The sequence below is a fragment of the Cylas formicarius genome, unplaced genomic scaffold, assembly GCF_029955315.1.
Source record: "Cylas formicarius isolate icCylForm1 unplaced genomic scaffold, icCylForm1.1 PGA_scaffold_7__23_contigs__length_41026272, whole genome shotgun sequence".
In the NCBI taxonomy this organism is placed as follows: domain Eukaryota; kingdom Metazoa; phylum Arthropoda; class Insecta; order Coleoptera; family Brentidae; genus Cylas; species Cylas formicarius.
This window is the reverse complement of record NW_026844352.1, coordinates 36,644,464-36,661,516: the sequence shown is the minus strand read 5'-3', so window position 1 is coordinate 36,661,516 and position 17,053 is coordinate 36,644,464. Positions and strand designations below refer to the sequence as shown.

Genomic DNA, 17,053 nt, shown 5'->3' with positions numbered 1-17,053 from the left:
GTCGTTTTCCGACTTCAAATTTACCGCTAACACAATTACCAGTTTAGATTGGACAGCAAAAGTTCAGTCGAACGGAAGTTATGTTCATTTTCAAACGACGGTTCCCCTAATAAACCGAGTTAGTCCCTCCCCTCCCTTTTGCGTATACTTTTTGTCTAACAGGCTATCCCGGCCAAGTCGCCGCTCGCGTGTAGAGAGGAAAATTCTTCAGGGACTATCTACGGTTTATTTAAACAATATATTTATTTAGTGCGACATGAACTGAGCGATAATGCAAAATTTGAACTAATTACTAATATTATAGAAATAAGGAAGACTAGAGAAAAAAGACTTTGTAATAGTGAAACTCTTTATAATAAAGCAATCTCTTCCAAAAGTCCACGCTATTAATAAACATGCCACAACAAACACCACCACCCTTTTACAGAAGAATCATTTAGTTACCCCATTCTACAGCTGTTATAATAAAGTGCCAACCAAGTAACTTAAAAGGTCTCAGTAGCCTTATCTTTTGTCTTCAGATAATTGTTTTTTAAGAAGCCTACTTGCTCATGTACTTTATAAGGGTGGCACAAGGTTAGGTTCAGTTAGATTAGGAAAATAGTTTAAGTTTCAACCTTGCCTAATGTAATTTTACATTGCAAATAATAATAATAATAATAATAATTATTATTATTATTATTATTATTATTATTATTATCATTATTATTAAACAAAATATACGAAACATTTATTTTATTTTGAAAAGCAAATTCTAATTTAAAAAAAATGCATTCATTCAAGGTAGTTACAAAACTAAATTTAGAAAAACACATGGAAGAATCTTAGAAACGCCTCATTCTGACTCAAGATTTCCAAATATCCTCTCCGCACAAATGTTTATCAAAAAAAAAATTTTTTCTCCCAACTTAGAGTTAGTAAAAGGCAAGTGCTTATGGACAAGAGATAGTTTAAAATGGTTAGATAGTTGGATCGTCCAATTGTTTCGATGATTTAGTACCAACCATTTACAGAATGATCCTTAATCGTGTGCTAATATTTAAGGGAAAATTCTAAACGTATGTTCTAAAAATCTTAACTTTTAAGATGAAGGGTGGTGCCATTTCCGTATTCATACAGCTCACTCAAGGGAAACACAACGAATAGTGATTTAAAAATTACGTTTGTAACCTGTGATTTATTCTAGGCTAAATAGATTTGTATCTTCGAAAGTTATTGGTCATCGGAGCTAAATGTAACATTTTCAATTTGGTTATTTTAATCAAGAACGGTGCATCTAACAAGAAAAACACAAGACTTTTATGCAGATATGATCAGAATATCCAAAGAATGTGTTGACCAAAAAAAAGCCAGAGGCGTATGAATTTTTAGAAGGATATATAAAATTGTTTCTTGGGTCAGATAAGATACCGTGTTTTTTTTTTTTTGAAAAAATTTACCAATCTGTATCTCAAATGGGGTATAAGGGGTAGTCTTGCAAAAGTACTACCTTTTACCAATAACGGTCGTGACTAATGGCATTGTCGGAAGTTAGTTGGCGGTAACTGGACTTCACAAGACTTCCAATTCTCACTTGTGGCTCCAAGCGCCATACCTCGCACACCTGCATCGACCTGCAGGCCAAGCCAAGTGAAGATAGTCAGATATGACGAAGCTAGCACCGAGTAGAGGCAGTATAACCTCAAAACCCTTGTCAACCAACCGCTTCGGGTTGACGAGTCGAGTTGGGAACGGCACTCTTTTGTCCTAGAGTTCGGAAACTGGCTCCAAAGGCGGAGGAACAGTAGAATACTGTCAACGACATAAGGATGAGGAAGAACTCTGGACATCCACCGCATTAAAGATCCTAATGGGATATGTCCTAGTAAAATCAAAATAGCTATGCTTGCAGGTAAATCAATATCCTGAGTAAGTCTCTCAATCGGATCTCCGGGAGGGATAGTTACAAGCAGAGACGTTAAAACAATAAATACCAGAGCGGAACTAAGAATTGCAACCAGGAATGTAAAAACAATGAACCAACAAGGCAAAATCCACAACACAATCAAGGAAATGGAAAGAAGAGTATAGAGTTCTCTTTTCAGGCACTGCAATTGAGAGACATGAACACGGTGTGGGTCTTATCTTGAGCAATAAAGTAGCTCAATATGTGAAAGCCTTTACCCCAATATCAGAGAGAATAGCATTCATTCAAATGAAAGCGTGTCCAGTTGACATAAGTAGAAAAGACGGGATTATAACTCAAAATTGGGAGAGGGTCGCACATTGGATGTTGTGGGACCCTATGGACTGTGTGAAAGAAACAAAAGAGGAGACACACTGGTAGTTTTTGCAGTAACTACCATCCAGAAAATTATTTACGTGGCAATCTCCTATGGATGAACCTGGAAGAATAGTCAGAAACTAAATAGACTTTATGCTGCCTATCTCTCAAAACATATCCAGGGGCTGACGTTGGATCTGATTAGTGTCCCCTGAATTCATAAAACTACTGAATGAGGATAAAACAAAATGGTTGACTCGAATATTTAACAACATCTAGTCAACAGGGGAAATTCCAGCAGACTGGTTGAAGTCAGAATTCATCACACTGTGCGAAAACTTGTGGTGATTTTAGAACAATAAGGTTAATGAGTCATCTCTTAAAGTTATTTCTTAAGATAATACACAAAAGAATATGTAGGCTTTGTGAAGAACAGATTGCACCAAATCAGTTTGGATTTGTGAATGCCGTTGGCACAAGAGAGGCTCTATTTAGTGTTCAAGTGCGTTTTCAGAGATGCAGTTACGTCAGCTGTGATGTGTTTGCTTGCTTGATAGACTATCAGAAAGCATTTGACCGACTCCAACACGATAAAATGAATGAGTGAATCCTAAAGATTTAAACATAATTATAACGCACACTGAACAAATAAGAATATTGTGAGGGGTAAGGCAGGGATGTATTCATTTAACACCGGTTTCATCTTTTTCATGCCTTCTAATTAAGATATCTAATGTAGGCACGCTTTGTTCTTGTTCCTCGTATAACTGGTAAATTTTATCTACACTCGATAAAATGTCAGCATCGCTTCTTTTTTTCCTCGCTGAAATGGGATTATTCACAATTTTCCATACAGTTGATGTTGGAATTTTCGTCAATGTGGCTGTTTCTTCTAAAGATGCTTGCTTGCTGACACCACGTTCAATGAGAGTCAAATAAACATTGTCCTTATGAATAGTTAGAAACGTAGAAACTCACTAAAGAAACCACCAAGAGACTGGAAACATTCGAACTATGGCTGTACAGCAGAATATTAAAAATAGCTTGGACACAAAAACTTACCAGCATAGAAGTATTGCGACGTATGAATATAAATCTCGGTCAAATAACGAGGAACCTAGATAGCAGAGAGCAGGGGAGCACCGGGTTCTCGGTTAGCAAACCTTAGATCGTGGTTTAACAATTCGACATCGACATCGACAATGTAAAAATAGCCATGCTGAACGCCAACATCCGGCACGGATAGGCACTTGGAGACGAAGTATCTCGAAAGTTAAAACGTTCAGGACATATGTTGATATGAGGTGTTTTTCTTAAAAGTAATTCAAGTTGAGTATGGACACACCTTTAGGAAAGCCTGTACATTCAGGGTTGCGTTCCACATACCCTTTAACTTTATCTATAGAATACACGTGGACTACCATAAAGATACAAGTGAAGAACTTATTAAAATCTGTTTTTTCAGGAATTGTCTTTCATGATAAAAATATCTTCAAATAAAAGATATACAGAGCGACGACTGCCACTACTATTGAACTGAATGTTAGATTGGAAATTATTTCTTCCTCTTACTATATTAGGCTACCTCATTTGTGATGTATTTAATATACAGTCGAACTTTGATAAGTCGACCTGCGATTTGACACATGAAAATTTCGAGTTATCGAGTTATCAATAAAAACTACAAATGCATGTACTTTTTTGTGAATGAACATTAAATTTATTCATTCATTTTTAAAAATGAACAAAAAACGAAAATTATGAAATAGCAGTACATATGTATGTATGTATGTATGTACATATTAAAGTTTACTCTTTCATTGGAAAAAAGTCAGTTGTTTGTGACTGACGACCGAATTTCTTATTCTGGTTTTCAACAAAAGCTTCAATTTTATTTAAACAATCATAGAGGGAATCGGTTGTATGTTCACTGGTTTTCAAATAGGAACGCAAGACAATCAACGAATTTTTAACCAATTCATTTGAAGGTGATTGCTGAGAATCATCTTCCAATTCCTCCTCCATCGTGTCACTTTCGCAGTCATCTTCGATGTTTAACTTTACCGGTTCGGATCTGCAGCACTCGATAATATCTTCATCAGTAGCAAAACTCTGAAGTAACAATATCCTCATCCACACGTATAAAATAGTTGATGGTGCTACCTTCTGCTTTACCTCTAATGTGTGTCCAAGCTTTAAACTCGATTTCTATTTGGATTTGGTCTTCACTCTTTTCTTTCAGGCGTTCACTTAGGAAAATCAAGGGAATCTCATCTTCTTCTTCCCATTCAGAATACTGACCAAAACCGGCTTTTTTAAAACAATTGGAAATTGTTTCAGGATTAACGTCAATATTCCATGCGGTAGTTACGTCGTCAACACAATCCATTAGTGTAATGTTATTGTTTTTGTTTTCTTCGAAACGTTCCATTGCGGTGATGACTGAATGTTTATTTTTCAAAACTGTAGACACTGTACTTGCCGAAATCCCATACTTCGCAGCTACATCTTTATTTTTTGAGCCACTTTCCACTTCTTTTATAACCTTGAATTTTTGATCAACAGACAAAGCTTTTAAAGTAAAAAAAAATCCAAGAATGTGTTTAATATAATGTGTAAATTGAATAGGAACAGTATTTTTCACTTAGTATTAACGAGTAAGTCATACAAATGAACTTAGCAAGCACAGAAACTGAACTGCTTGCATAGATACCTTAAAAAGACAGGTCAAGATCGGTCGTAATTAGGGGGTTCCCCGAGAAAATTCGACTTATCGAAGACAAACTAACACGCATTTTCTACATTCGACGCTATTGCTAACCAATTTGGTTCGACTTATCAAAAATTCGAGTTATCGAAGTTCGACTGTACATCATCAAAGAATTTTTTGCGCGAGTAATCTTTTGTATAATCCACTTTTGCAATCAGCAATTCACCATGCGTCGGCGTCTTCGTTACCGCCATCATTTTCGAAACGCCGTTCGATGAAATATTAAACGGATTGCGAAAAAAAAAATAAATAAAATATTTGCATTCGAAAATTGAAAGAAAGGTAATACCCATAAACGGCGATCGTTATAGAATGGCGCAGAAAAAGTCCGAAATTATGCAAAGTCTCGGGATAGAGATTCGTCGGCAGAAAATATAAACAGCCAGGCATTCCCCTACCGTGCGAAAGCGGCGGCGGAAGTAGACGAGAGGAGGGGGCGGGCGCGGTGACGAAGGAGGTGGGGGGGGGGGGGGAGGGGGAGATCCGGGGAACAGGATCAGAAGATGAAATAAAACAAGGAGAATGAAACAGGCAGCGGCGAGGGTGGATATGAAATAGGGTGGAGTTTACAGGAGCGGAAGTAAATAGGGACGCGCAAAACAGGGTGGGAAATATATAGAGACGCTAACGTCTCTGGCGCTGACTGCCTGCTTCTCCGTTTATTTCACATCCGTACCACACTTGTTTTCCACCCGATTCCGAAAGATTTCGGATAAAGGATCACGGCACTATAAGGCCTGAAGGATTTCGGCATTGTTATAATTCCGAACGGTGACGGCTTTTGTCGATTGGCGAGCCGATGCATTTTTTGTTCCTTTTCGGATAGTGTTGGGTTATGTGATTGGACTGGTTGGGCGTCGAAGTAAATGTTGCACGAATTGCATTTATATGAATAACTTCGAAACCGTGGATAAAACACGAAAGTTGTTTTCTTTATAATTCAAAAAAAAAACTTTGACAAAACCACTGCTTTTAAAAACCTTGAATTGAATCATTCCATTTAAGATTTTTAAAAGAAAAGTGAACACTAAAGTGACATGGTTTGCCAAATTTCATCAAACGAAAACCCTTTAGTAAAACGAAAGTTCGCTTCTCCCTTATTCTGAAAAAAAAAAACACATTGGTTTTGTTATCGCAACAGTATATTTTTTATTATCCATTTAAGGAAATTCTCTAGAAAAATATACTATATTGTCGACCGTATGAAATGAGAGAGAAATATAAATTTCGCATAAATTAGGGAAAAATTGGTATTGCAAAACAAGTTTTTGTATTTAATATTTGCAAGCCGTTAAGTTGTTAAATTATTAACAAGTTTACATGTTGCGTGTGAATACAAACAAAAGTGAATGTGTGCAACGCAGGGAAGCAAACCGTTTTAAAAATACGCATGCACGGCAAACGTAAGTTTATTTTAATAGACGAAGGATAACAGAAAGATCATTAATTTACTTAACTCCAACAGCAAGAGTTATGCCGTCATATGCGTGCCGAGGTACCACTCGGCCCACCAACTATAAGAAAATCCTTAAATTTTAAGTTTAAATGAAATAAAAGCTATACAATATAAAAAAGTTATTATCGAATAAAATTAAAATAAAGCACGGAAAGAATTTCTTAAAAAACATACGTCAACTTTTAGCTGCAGATTCGTCATCCAAAAAACAAGAAAAAATATTCATATAAAAGTAGAAACACTTAGATTTCAAGACGTTAAATATTTATTAAAACAACTTATTTACAATATGTTAAATATTTTTTTGCTCAATTTTGTTGATTTTCTCAACGTCATTTATAGTGATAAAAGAATATCTTAACGAATAGTGTTCTCGAAGAGATGTACACCACTAATTTTTTGCAATTCTTGCTATTTACTTAGATTATAAGCCACAAAAAGTGCAACATTTTACTCTTGAGTTTTTTGGTATTTTACTTTGAGCCTACAAATAAAATAATTTACTAAAAAGTGCCACTAGAAAGTTGTGGGACTGGCAGAATATCCTCCTTTCAGAAAAGGTAATTCCTTAAATATCTCATCAAACTGCAGCGTCTGGAACCTAGTTTTTCATAACAAAAATAATATCGCTGAGGGCTTGCAATAGTGCCGAATAATCCATCTTTATTTTGAGATTCACAATTTCTATACGAAATTTCGTACAAAAAGAGTGAATTGACACTTTTTGACTAAATTTCTATAGAAATTGTTAAAACATTATTCCATCAAGAAAGCGATTAAAGACTCCCAGCGTCAATATACAGTGTGATCTAGAGGAAATGTTATATTTGGCAAAAGGTATATAAATCAGGTTTTGCTGCCTGTAGAAGTTTCTTTGATTTTTTTTCCATTCATTCAATTTGTGGAAAATTTTTTTCGAATTACAGTTGGTGCATTTCCGGGGAGTCTTCATTTATGAAAAAAAAACCCGTCGCGTAGTCAACGAATGCCGAACGAAATTACAAGCGCAAAAAACGTTTTCATCAATTTTCCCGATTATACTCGCGCTGATTAAACCAGATTTTAATTAAACATATTATAAGCCCGTTTTCGAAGTCTATTCATACAAAATTCCAAAGTTCAAACAAAATGGGCATTCGGTTTTATTTCGCTAATAACGTTTTCATTCGCGCGTTCGTTGAAATCCGGGGCGCCGCATCTTTCTCTCTCTCTCTCATTAACGTTACAATTTGTCGTTGTGGAATATTGCATTTTAATGTAATTTAATAATTAGCTCGCATACCGCGTTCGGTAATTGTTTAATTTCGTTCCGAAGAAAAAACGGCGCGGTTCATCAGCGCGCGACTAATTATTCCAAAGGTTTGTATTGACGGTCATCATAATCCCAATAAAGTAAATTAACCACGAAATTTTCTAGTGCCTGGTTAAACGGGGTAAGAAAATTATAATTAACTAGAAATGTTTAATACACTCTTTAAGTACGGCTAAATATTGCGCAAAATACATGCAGTGTGAAAAAAGGAAGCTGCTTTTGAGGCTCTGAGTCAGCGAAAGTGATTTAAAAAGTCAGTGGCGCAAATTTTTCTCGTATAAAAATAGTTGAGATAAGGTAATAGGTAAAAGGAGTGATGATAATTAATTGAAAACGGGTAAGTTGCAATAAAGTCTAGGGTGAATTTCTAAGCTCCAAACGAATAATCAATTAAATATTTTTATTTATATTTATTTGATAAATTCTGTGTTTATTTGACATTAATAAGTACTCATATACAGCGTGTCCCAAGACATGACCGCCTTAGCTTGGGAGGGTGTTAAACTTAACGCTATTTTAACTTAGCTATAAGCATTTGAAATTTTACAGGAACCCCTCTATTTTTTATTTATTTATATCTTATTTTATTAAATTAGTTGTTCAAAATGTTCTTAGAATTGAATTAGTAGCTCTGCTAACAGTTTCAGGATCATCATGAATAATTCTAGCTATCAGTTGTTCTCTGTTTTCAATACTTTCTGCATAAACTAAAGTTTTCGGGCTTCTCCACAAGAAGGAATCTAAGGGATTAAGTCACGTCACTTTGCTGGCCAAGAAACTGCTGAACCCCTTCAAATCCACCGGTTTGTATAATTTTGATTGAGAAATTCTGTTACTTGTGACAAAGTGCGCCATCGTGCTGAACGAAACATCATCCAGTAATGTTGGAAGATCATTTTCAATGATCATTAAATAACGAATGGCCGTGAGACGTTGTTCAATTATAAACGGACCAATGAGGCGGTTATCAAACCGGTAGATTCGAAGAGGTTCAGCAGTTCCTCGACCAGCAAAGTCACCTGACCTTAACCTCTTGGATTATTTTTTATGGGGAAGACTGAAAACTTTAGTTTATGCAGGAAAAATAATAAAATAAGAAAATAAACAATAAATGGGTTTCTTTGAAATGATCTTTAAAATTTCAAAAGCTTGTAGCTCAGTCAGAATGCAGTCCGGGTAAATGCTCATTTAACATTTTGAACCTAAAATAACGTAGCAAAAATCATATCGTTAGTTACTATTAGCCTCTTCTAGTTTACCAGAATACGTTAAGCCTTTTCATAGTTATTGGCATCTATTTCCGAAAATGTTTGAACACCCTCACGATACTTTAAGCGATACAGCAAAGAAAATTAAACAGAAGAGACGTGAATTTGTTTCAGCTTAAAAAAATCACTCTGCGATGAATACAAGAAAAATTTGCAAAACCGGGTTTAACAAACCAAAAAAGCAATTACACCCACTAGGGGTTATTACAGAAACGCGAAAATAATTTCAAGCATTCGCTCTTGCTTAAGAATTTTAATTATCGCAAAGTTGACAAAAGGAGGTATTTTCACTGAAAAAAATTCTATCTATTGGATGTCTCAAAAGACATGCGCCCATGGTGAACTGGTGAATGGTTATCCGGCAAAAAAAAAGAAAAAAGTTCACATAAACGTTGGTCTGGAATTGCTTAGAGTGCGAGATACGAGCTGTTAAATATTATAAAACGTTAATAATTTTTTGCTCGATTTTGTTGAAATTCATTTATATCATTTATAATAGTAGAGCGCTCTCTTAACGAATAGTAGTCTTAAAGAGGTGTAAGCCACTGGGATTTTTGCAATTTTTGCTATTTACTTATATTATAAGCCACTAATAGTGCAACTTTTTTACTCTTGAAATTATTTTGTGTTTTGCTTCGTATGTCCTTACAAAATAAATAATTTTCCATTACAAAAATAATCTCTCTGAAGGGCCACATCCTCTATTTTTGAGATTCACAATTTCTATACTAAATTTCGTGAAAATTTTGTGAATTTAAACTTTTTTACTAAATTTGTTTGTAGAATTCACAAACTTCTTACGAACAAAGATTTACGACTTTTTTTGGCAAATTTGGAAAAAATTGTGCAAATGTGCACACACTTTTTACGAGTTTTTAAAAAACACAATTCCTAACCACATCTTGCAATTGCAACCAAAACCAAAACTCATTAATTGTAAAAAAGTTATTGAGATTGAATTGAAACCAAAAATCTGTGATTCTGAAGTGACCTAGTAAACATATTATTATACTGTATGCGTGTCAAGACTGTTTGTGTACGTTGGTAAAAATTACGAAAATTGTCAAAACATATATTGAAAAAATTAGCAGCAAGAAAATGATGAAAATGTTTTGAGACATTTCATATAAAAGTGAATTCAGTAAAACAAATGGTTAAAATTGATTTTCTAAGAAACGAGTTTTTATACGCAAGCACTTTGTTGCCTCTAAAATCAATATGATTGCTACAACTTTGTCGTTAACCAATTTTTATAAAATTTTGGATATTTGAAGGAAAACCCAGATATACTTTCCCTTTTTTTGCCTATAAAAAAAAATTCAAAGTGAATCCAAATTTAAACGTCGCGACAAACCCCCTTAAACTCAACTCTGATAGACGAGTAATTTGCAATTCCACGTCCCTGCGCGTCCCGTGCACCAAATCGTACACAAAACGACGAATAATATCGTCAACGCGAGCGTAATACACACTCACCCCTCTTTTGCAAATCGTCTCTGGAAATTTGCGTCGCAAGCGTGGGCGCTGGAGGCAGTCCAAGATGGGGCGCCGTAGGGGTGCCCGGATACCAGGCCCACCCGGGGGCTTGCCCGTTGAACATCCGCAATTTGTCGTAAACCGATTCATTTTGCGCCGCGGTTGCCTGCTGTTCTTTTTGCGATGCCAAATTTCGCAACACGCGATTTATGGACGAAACCTGGAACAATAAAAATGGCGCCAATCACGGCACTGCTAACCGAATACATCAGGGTTACAAAATAGTATGATTTATATTTAAGATTCTAAATGAAAAGTTCTTTACAACTATAGCTCACTTCAATCACAAATTTGTGACGAGTGACTGAAGACGTTTGGCGTGTTGCATACTATATTCACTGAGTGAATAAAAATCCGAAAACCGCCGAAGTGGCTCGTGACCAGAAAAAATAATTTTCCGTCCCTGTTCTAATTAAATCCGATAATAATAAATATATTTGTTCTTATTTTTGACTACTTACTCCCCCCCCTCATTATTATTATGTGACTGAGCACAGGGAAATTAATTATACTAATTAATTAATACGCATAGAGTCCAACTATCAGGTAGGTTGTAGTACAAAGTATTAAATAGTTACAGAGGAAAGTCTAGAGAGTGGGAATAGACTGAAATTAATGATTATAGTTAATGGGGCAATAATGTTTTTGCCTTAGTAATAGATTGCGAAAAAAAGTCGAAATAGTGTCGAGCATTGTACTTGGAGCACATTGAGAAAATTAGTGAAAATTTAAAAAAATTAGTGCTTGGAGGGGACAGAAAGAATGTATGTCTAGAATTAATACGGGGAAGCAGAAAATTTTAAATAATATTGCATGCGAAAAGCTTTGTGTGAGATATACTCCGTCCAACTTATACCATGCATACTTCAAAAACTTACGCTGAATTTTTTCCAGGCTGTTAATATGACAATTGTACATACGAGACTAAACTACTAATGCAAACTCCAACTTAAACCTGACGTATGACTTATTTTTATCACTTCTGGTGCAGCCAACGTACGATAAATCCATATCCTAAGTCACAAAAAGTGTTAGAGTGGAAGAGAGTTTAATCAAAAAAATGATAGTCATGTTTCACAGCTGCACTCGTGGTGGTAAAAGGAGACTACATTGACTTGGCTGTATAAAAGTTGCAAGTTTTTATTTAGGAACCAATTGCCGATTTGCTCCAAACTACGCTGAAGAGTAAGACAATCCTTATTAAAAAAATGCGCGTCGTCCGCATATATAAAAAAAACTGACATCAAGGTCATGTCAATGTCATTAACGAATAGTTTGAATAATAATGGCCCTAATATTGAGCTCTGAGGAACGCCCGAGGAAGCAATGTATTCATCGGAAGTGCAGCCACAGAGATGGACTTACTGAGTGCGGTTAGACAAGTATGAAGAAAACAAATTAACAAACGATCCGGAAAATCCAAAGGCTTGTGGATTAGAATTTTTTGATCTAGGCGAACAAACAATTTTGAAAAATCAAGATATATTCGTTGGAGATAGTGAGATAGTCGTTAAATTGGTAATTGATCTTCTTTTAAAAAAACCATGTTGTTGGGGGACTATTTGCTTCTTAACAACAGGAAATATTTGATCATGTAGGAGAGATTCTAAAACTTTACGGAAATTTCCGATAAGTTTACAGTTTTTTTTGTGTACGGGAATAATTTTATACATTTTCACAAACAACAAAAACAAAATGACAGTCATGTCTAAGGAAAGCTGGGATTAAATCTGGACCCATTTTTTCCACTTCATATTCAGAGGACATCTTTATATTTATATTTTTGGAGTGGTGTGAATTACTAATAACATTAAAATTGTTGAGAGAACTCCCGTTATAAAATGACTGTCAGAAACATAATTAATGATCATTTTAATAACAGAATAATTAAAACATACTTATGGCAGCGCCTTTACAAGTATATATGAGTAAAAAAAAATTATTTTAAATGTACATAATTTCATAAAATACCTTTGCCGACCGCACGACTTGAGTTGAAAAGCAGGTCAAGTGGAACGTCCCAGGAAAAGTTCAGGCAGATTAGTAAAAGTCTTTGATGAACACACCAAAAGCGTAAGTCGAAAAAAATTCGCTCATTTTATTTAAAAAAAAAGACCCACTCTAGATAAGATTTTAATGGAGTTTGGCAAGGCTCGCATTTATTCCGTTCATAACTAGAAAAATTTTATTTACCACTTAAATGAATATGGATTTTGCCCGGGAAAAACTTAACTTTGGAACAGAAGAAAATTTTTGTGACAAGAGATAACCAGTTTTCGCCAAGCTTTCATGGAAGGCCTGTTAACGGGTATTAACATAAAAAGAGAGTAATAGTCGTTAGTATTGGAAGCGAAGAGGGATTTTGACAAGCAGGTTTTCTAACCTTTAAGTCATGCCATGCAGAAAATTACCATCAATACATAAGTCCAGATGTTTTTGAAGACTCAAACTTCATCTTGAAGAAAACGAGAAGTTACGCTTAACCACCAAAAATAAATAGACAAACACAGAGTAATTGTGCTGCGCAAACCGTGATGTCGGAATAAGCTAGAGAACTAATATGGGCTAAAGCGATTTGTAGCAAAACACAAGACGACATTCAAAATGAAAGACTATAAGCTACTCTTTGATGAAGCCAAATAGGAAGTGCAATGTACATGTCATTGAAGAAAAGGACAAAATGTGGGAGCTTGGCTACTTCATCCAGCGGACCATAGACCCGTTAATTATAACGTCATTTACTTTCTATATAATGTTAATAGAAGAAATAATAGTACGTAATACTATGTCCAAAATGTCTAATGTTTATTCTGTTAAAATAAAATTATTTCCATTTTACAAGAATCCTAGCGAGATGCATTTGGTACTAACTGCACGCTATAAGAAGAAAGAATTTTGCATTGAACTCAATGCCAAACAATGAAAGTATTCGTTGGGTCACGCTGTAGTTCCTTTATATATCTAATGAGAATTTCTTCATTTACTTCTTTCTACCAGCCATCGACCTGATTCTGACTTTAACGTAGGATACTTTGAAAAGCTTGTATCACGAATAGCAGCTGGATAAAGAGTAAATACATAAATTGTCGCTCCCGCACACGCTCTACATCACTGCTGAAACCAAATTGTCCCATTTGTCAGAGCTTTTTAGTCACGGCTAATAATCTACCCACGAAACGTCGATTTCAGAGGAATTTAGAGTAATTTATTCTCTAATATTACAGTTATGGACGGAGACTAATAGAGATTGTTCTCGAATTTATATTATTCTTGATTTTTATGAAGGATTTTATGGAAAAACAGTTACTGATGTCCAAAGGGCAAATTAGACCTGGTTTAATAGTAAACGGCTCTCTCCACATGTAGATAAAAGTCAAACTAACACTCGAATTTTCACACACCCTAATATCTTGGTACAACTCTGTAACCAATACTATCTTGGCGAAAACATATTAACAAGCTGGTATCTAAATTAAGTCTTTCCAATGGCGTGCCAAGATCTGCCTTTATGACGATGAATGCCACATGAACTGGCAACGTTGCCGATCGAGGCAAACCTTCGGGGGTTATTTTCGTTTAGAAAATATATATATATATAAAATAACTTTGTTTTGTCATTTCCTCGCAATCGCGTTAGAACTATCCGATTGAGAATGTCTGGTGGCGCTCAAACGACCCCATTTACAGGCATTTTCGTCCTTACATTGGCGTTTCCTCTTCACATTCCACTGAACTTGAATCGTTTGACCTATCACGCTTCCCAGTCTTCACCGTTTCCGCTGTCTGTTACCCCCCGTTCGATTATTTATATCAATGATGTAACTGCCCGTGGACTTTTAGCCGAGATGAAAACTTTAGGGGGCACATGATGCGAAACTTTCGCCGACAATATAGAGAATGGGATGGTGTAAGATTGTGTTTACGAGAGATACTTTCACCCTTTTGACAACCAAGTTAACCGCTGAATTTTTGGAAGCAGCAAGTTGATTTATGCGCAGTTATAGTTTTTGATCTGTAAAATTTAAACATTTACTGCCAGATCTGTTTTTTTGACAAATTTAGTAAAATTTGTAAAACGGAAAAAAATTATTTCCAGAGCTACCACCAGTTATAATGGGTGTTTTTGTTTGTTAAGTTGGCATTACTGTTCAAGATGGCGGCCGATTTAACAGCTGTCCAGTGATTTATTCTCAGTTTGGTTTGGCAATTCATCATGAATAGACGCACGCCTGAACAATGCTTGCAAATAGTGGAATCTTATTTCGAAAATAATGGTTCTGTGCGGAATACGTATCGCGCACTACGTCCATTTTGTCGTTGACAAAATCGTCCATCAGAGCAGTTAATTCGATTAACCATGGAACGTTTTCGCACCACGTTTACTCTTATTGATAACTCGCATCCGCAGAGACGCTGTACGGTGCGTACAGATGAAGCTATTGCTGCTGTAGAACGTAGCATTGAGGAAGATCCGAATGAGTCCATCCGCCATCGAGCACAGGAATTGGATCTGTCTCCATCCACTTTATGGGAGATTTTGCGGAAGGGTCTTGGTTTACAAAATCCAACTCGTGGAAGAATTGAAACCAAACGATCATCAAGTAAGGCGTAGATTCGTCGAATGGGCCCAAAACGAGATTGCCGTTGTTCCCGATTTTCATAAGCGAATTTTGTTTGGCGATGAAGCGCACTTCTGGCTGGATGGCCACGTCAACAAACAAAACTGCCGCATTTGGAGCGAAGCTAATCCTCAAGTGTATGTCGAAACATCGTTACATCCAGAAAAACTGACTGTTTGGTGCGCTTTATGGGCTGGTGGAATCATTGGTCCGTACTTCTTCAAAAACGATGATCGCCAGAACGTTACAGTCAATGGTGATTGGTATAGAGCTATGATTACTAACTCTTTCATTCCTGAATTGAATAACCATGATGTCCAGGAGATGTAGTTTCAACAAGACGGCGCAACATGTCACACAGCTCGTGCCACAATCGATTTATTAAAAGACATGTTTGGTGATCGCCTAATTTCACGTTTTGGACCTGTAAATTGGTCTCCAAGATCTTGTGATTTAACACCGCTAGACTACTTTCTGTGGGGCTATGTAAAGTCATTCCAAATGCTTGATCATTTGGAAGACAACATCAAAAGTTAGAACCAACTTTTTCAAGTATGGAAATAAGTAGCCGCATCTCAGAGCAACTTTGTCCAAAGTCTATCGTAAAATTGAGTAGCTACAATGAGACTATGATTTGTTCAAGTCAGTAGATGCAAACAGAGAGCACAATAGCACTTTAAGGACGCAGTGCTAGGGGGGTTGGGGGGTAAAAGTAAAAGTTAAAGACCATAACCGTCTTGGTTTAATTAAATAAAAGTTCGAATCAACCGAGCGTCCAGTCAGGATCGATCCCCGCAACAGACCCTTCCTCCCGCATTACGCAAGGATCATACTGTTTACCAATTAGCCGCGGCGTGACGTCACGGGCAAACATCCATGCGAAACCGGGCGCCACCGCGTTGAACAAACTAATGAATCACTCTGAATTATTTTACGCGTTCGAAAAGGACGGGGAAAGTTTGGCGTGTTACTGACATCGCGTTGACGAGGTGTTGTACTTCCGCTCCGTTTCACCGAAAGAATGGAGCCGTAATAACGTCTACGGGATAGGGCTAAGCCAGTTACGCAGTTGAGCACGAGTTGCAGCACATTGCATCTGGCGCGGCTATTGTGTAAACAGCCGATCTTCCCACAAAATCGGGAACAAGTGTCGGTTTTATTCTAACCAGATTAATATTGTTGGTCCTTGAATGGCGAAAAACACTAAACTTCGTTCTATACGTAGACGATTGCAAAATTTGTAGCAAAGGAGTTTTGTAGTTAGATCGATTTGCTCTGAATTTCAAATGGATTTTTCAATTGTGAAAAATTATTTTTCTGTTGGTGGACCTCTTTAATATAGCTAGCTGCTGCCCAGCTTAATCCTGCTGCACCAGTATTTATTATTACCCTGCGGCATTTCTCTATCAATTTCTGAGGCGATCCATATTCTATACTGTCATGGCAGCTGACGCTTTTTGACTGTTTAATAATTTCTCTAAATCAATCCAGTTGAAGTAAGTACTAAGAATAACTAGCAGTACAAAGAGGCTTTGAAGGAAGTTACAAAATATAGATCTTTGTGTATAGATGTTGGTTTTATTTTACGGTGAGAAGGATGGAAAAAGATATAGAAAAACTGGTTATTTTGGGACCGTGATATAAAATACAAAATATCAACTTCTGTAAGTAATTGTCAAAAGCAAAACAGAGGGCAAACTTGGTGCAGGAAAGAAACAGATGTCCTGCTACAGAAATTCGATTGGAGAGAATGGATTTGAAAACCATCCAACACGAGACTTACACAATACACAATGCAATGTAAAGAAAAGTATACGGAAATGGCAGTG

General features: G+C 36.2%; 1 protein-coding gene across 1 annotated transcript in view; it reads right to left on the bottom strand.

The window, feature by feature from the left end:
- Positions 1 to 17,053, bottom strand: part of LOC132704476 (paired box protein Pax-6) — a 67,237-nt gene that overhangs the window by 15,894 nt on the left and 34,290 nt on the right. The window contains exon 5 of the mRNA XM_060674486.1: positions 10,546 to 10,765. Coding sequence (XP_060530469.1) covers positions 10,546 to 10,765 — 220 coding nt within the window. The remainder of the gene's footprint in view (positions 1 to 10,545; positions 10,766 to 17,053) is intronic.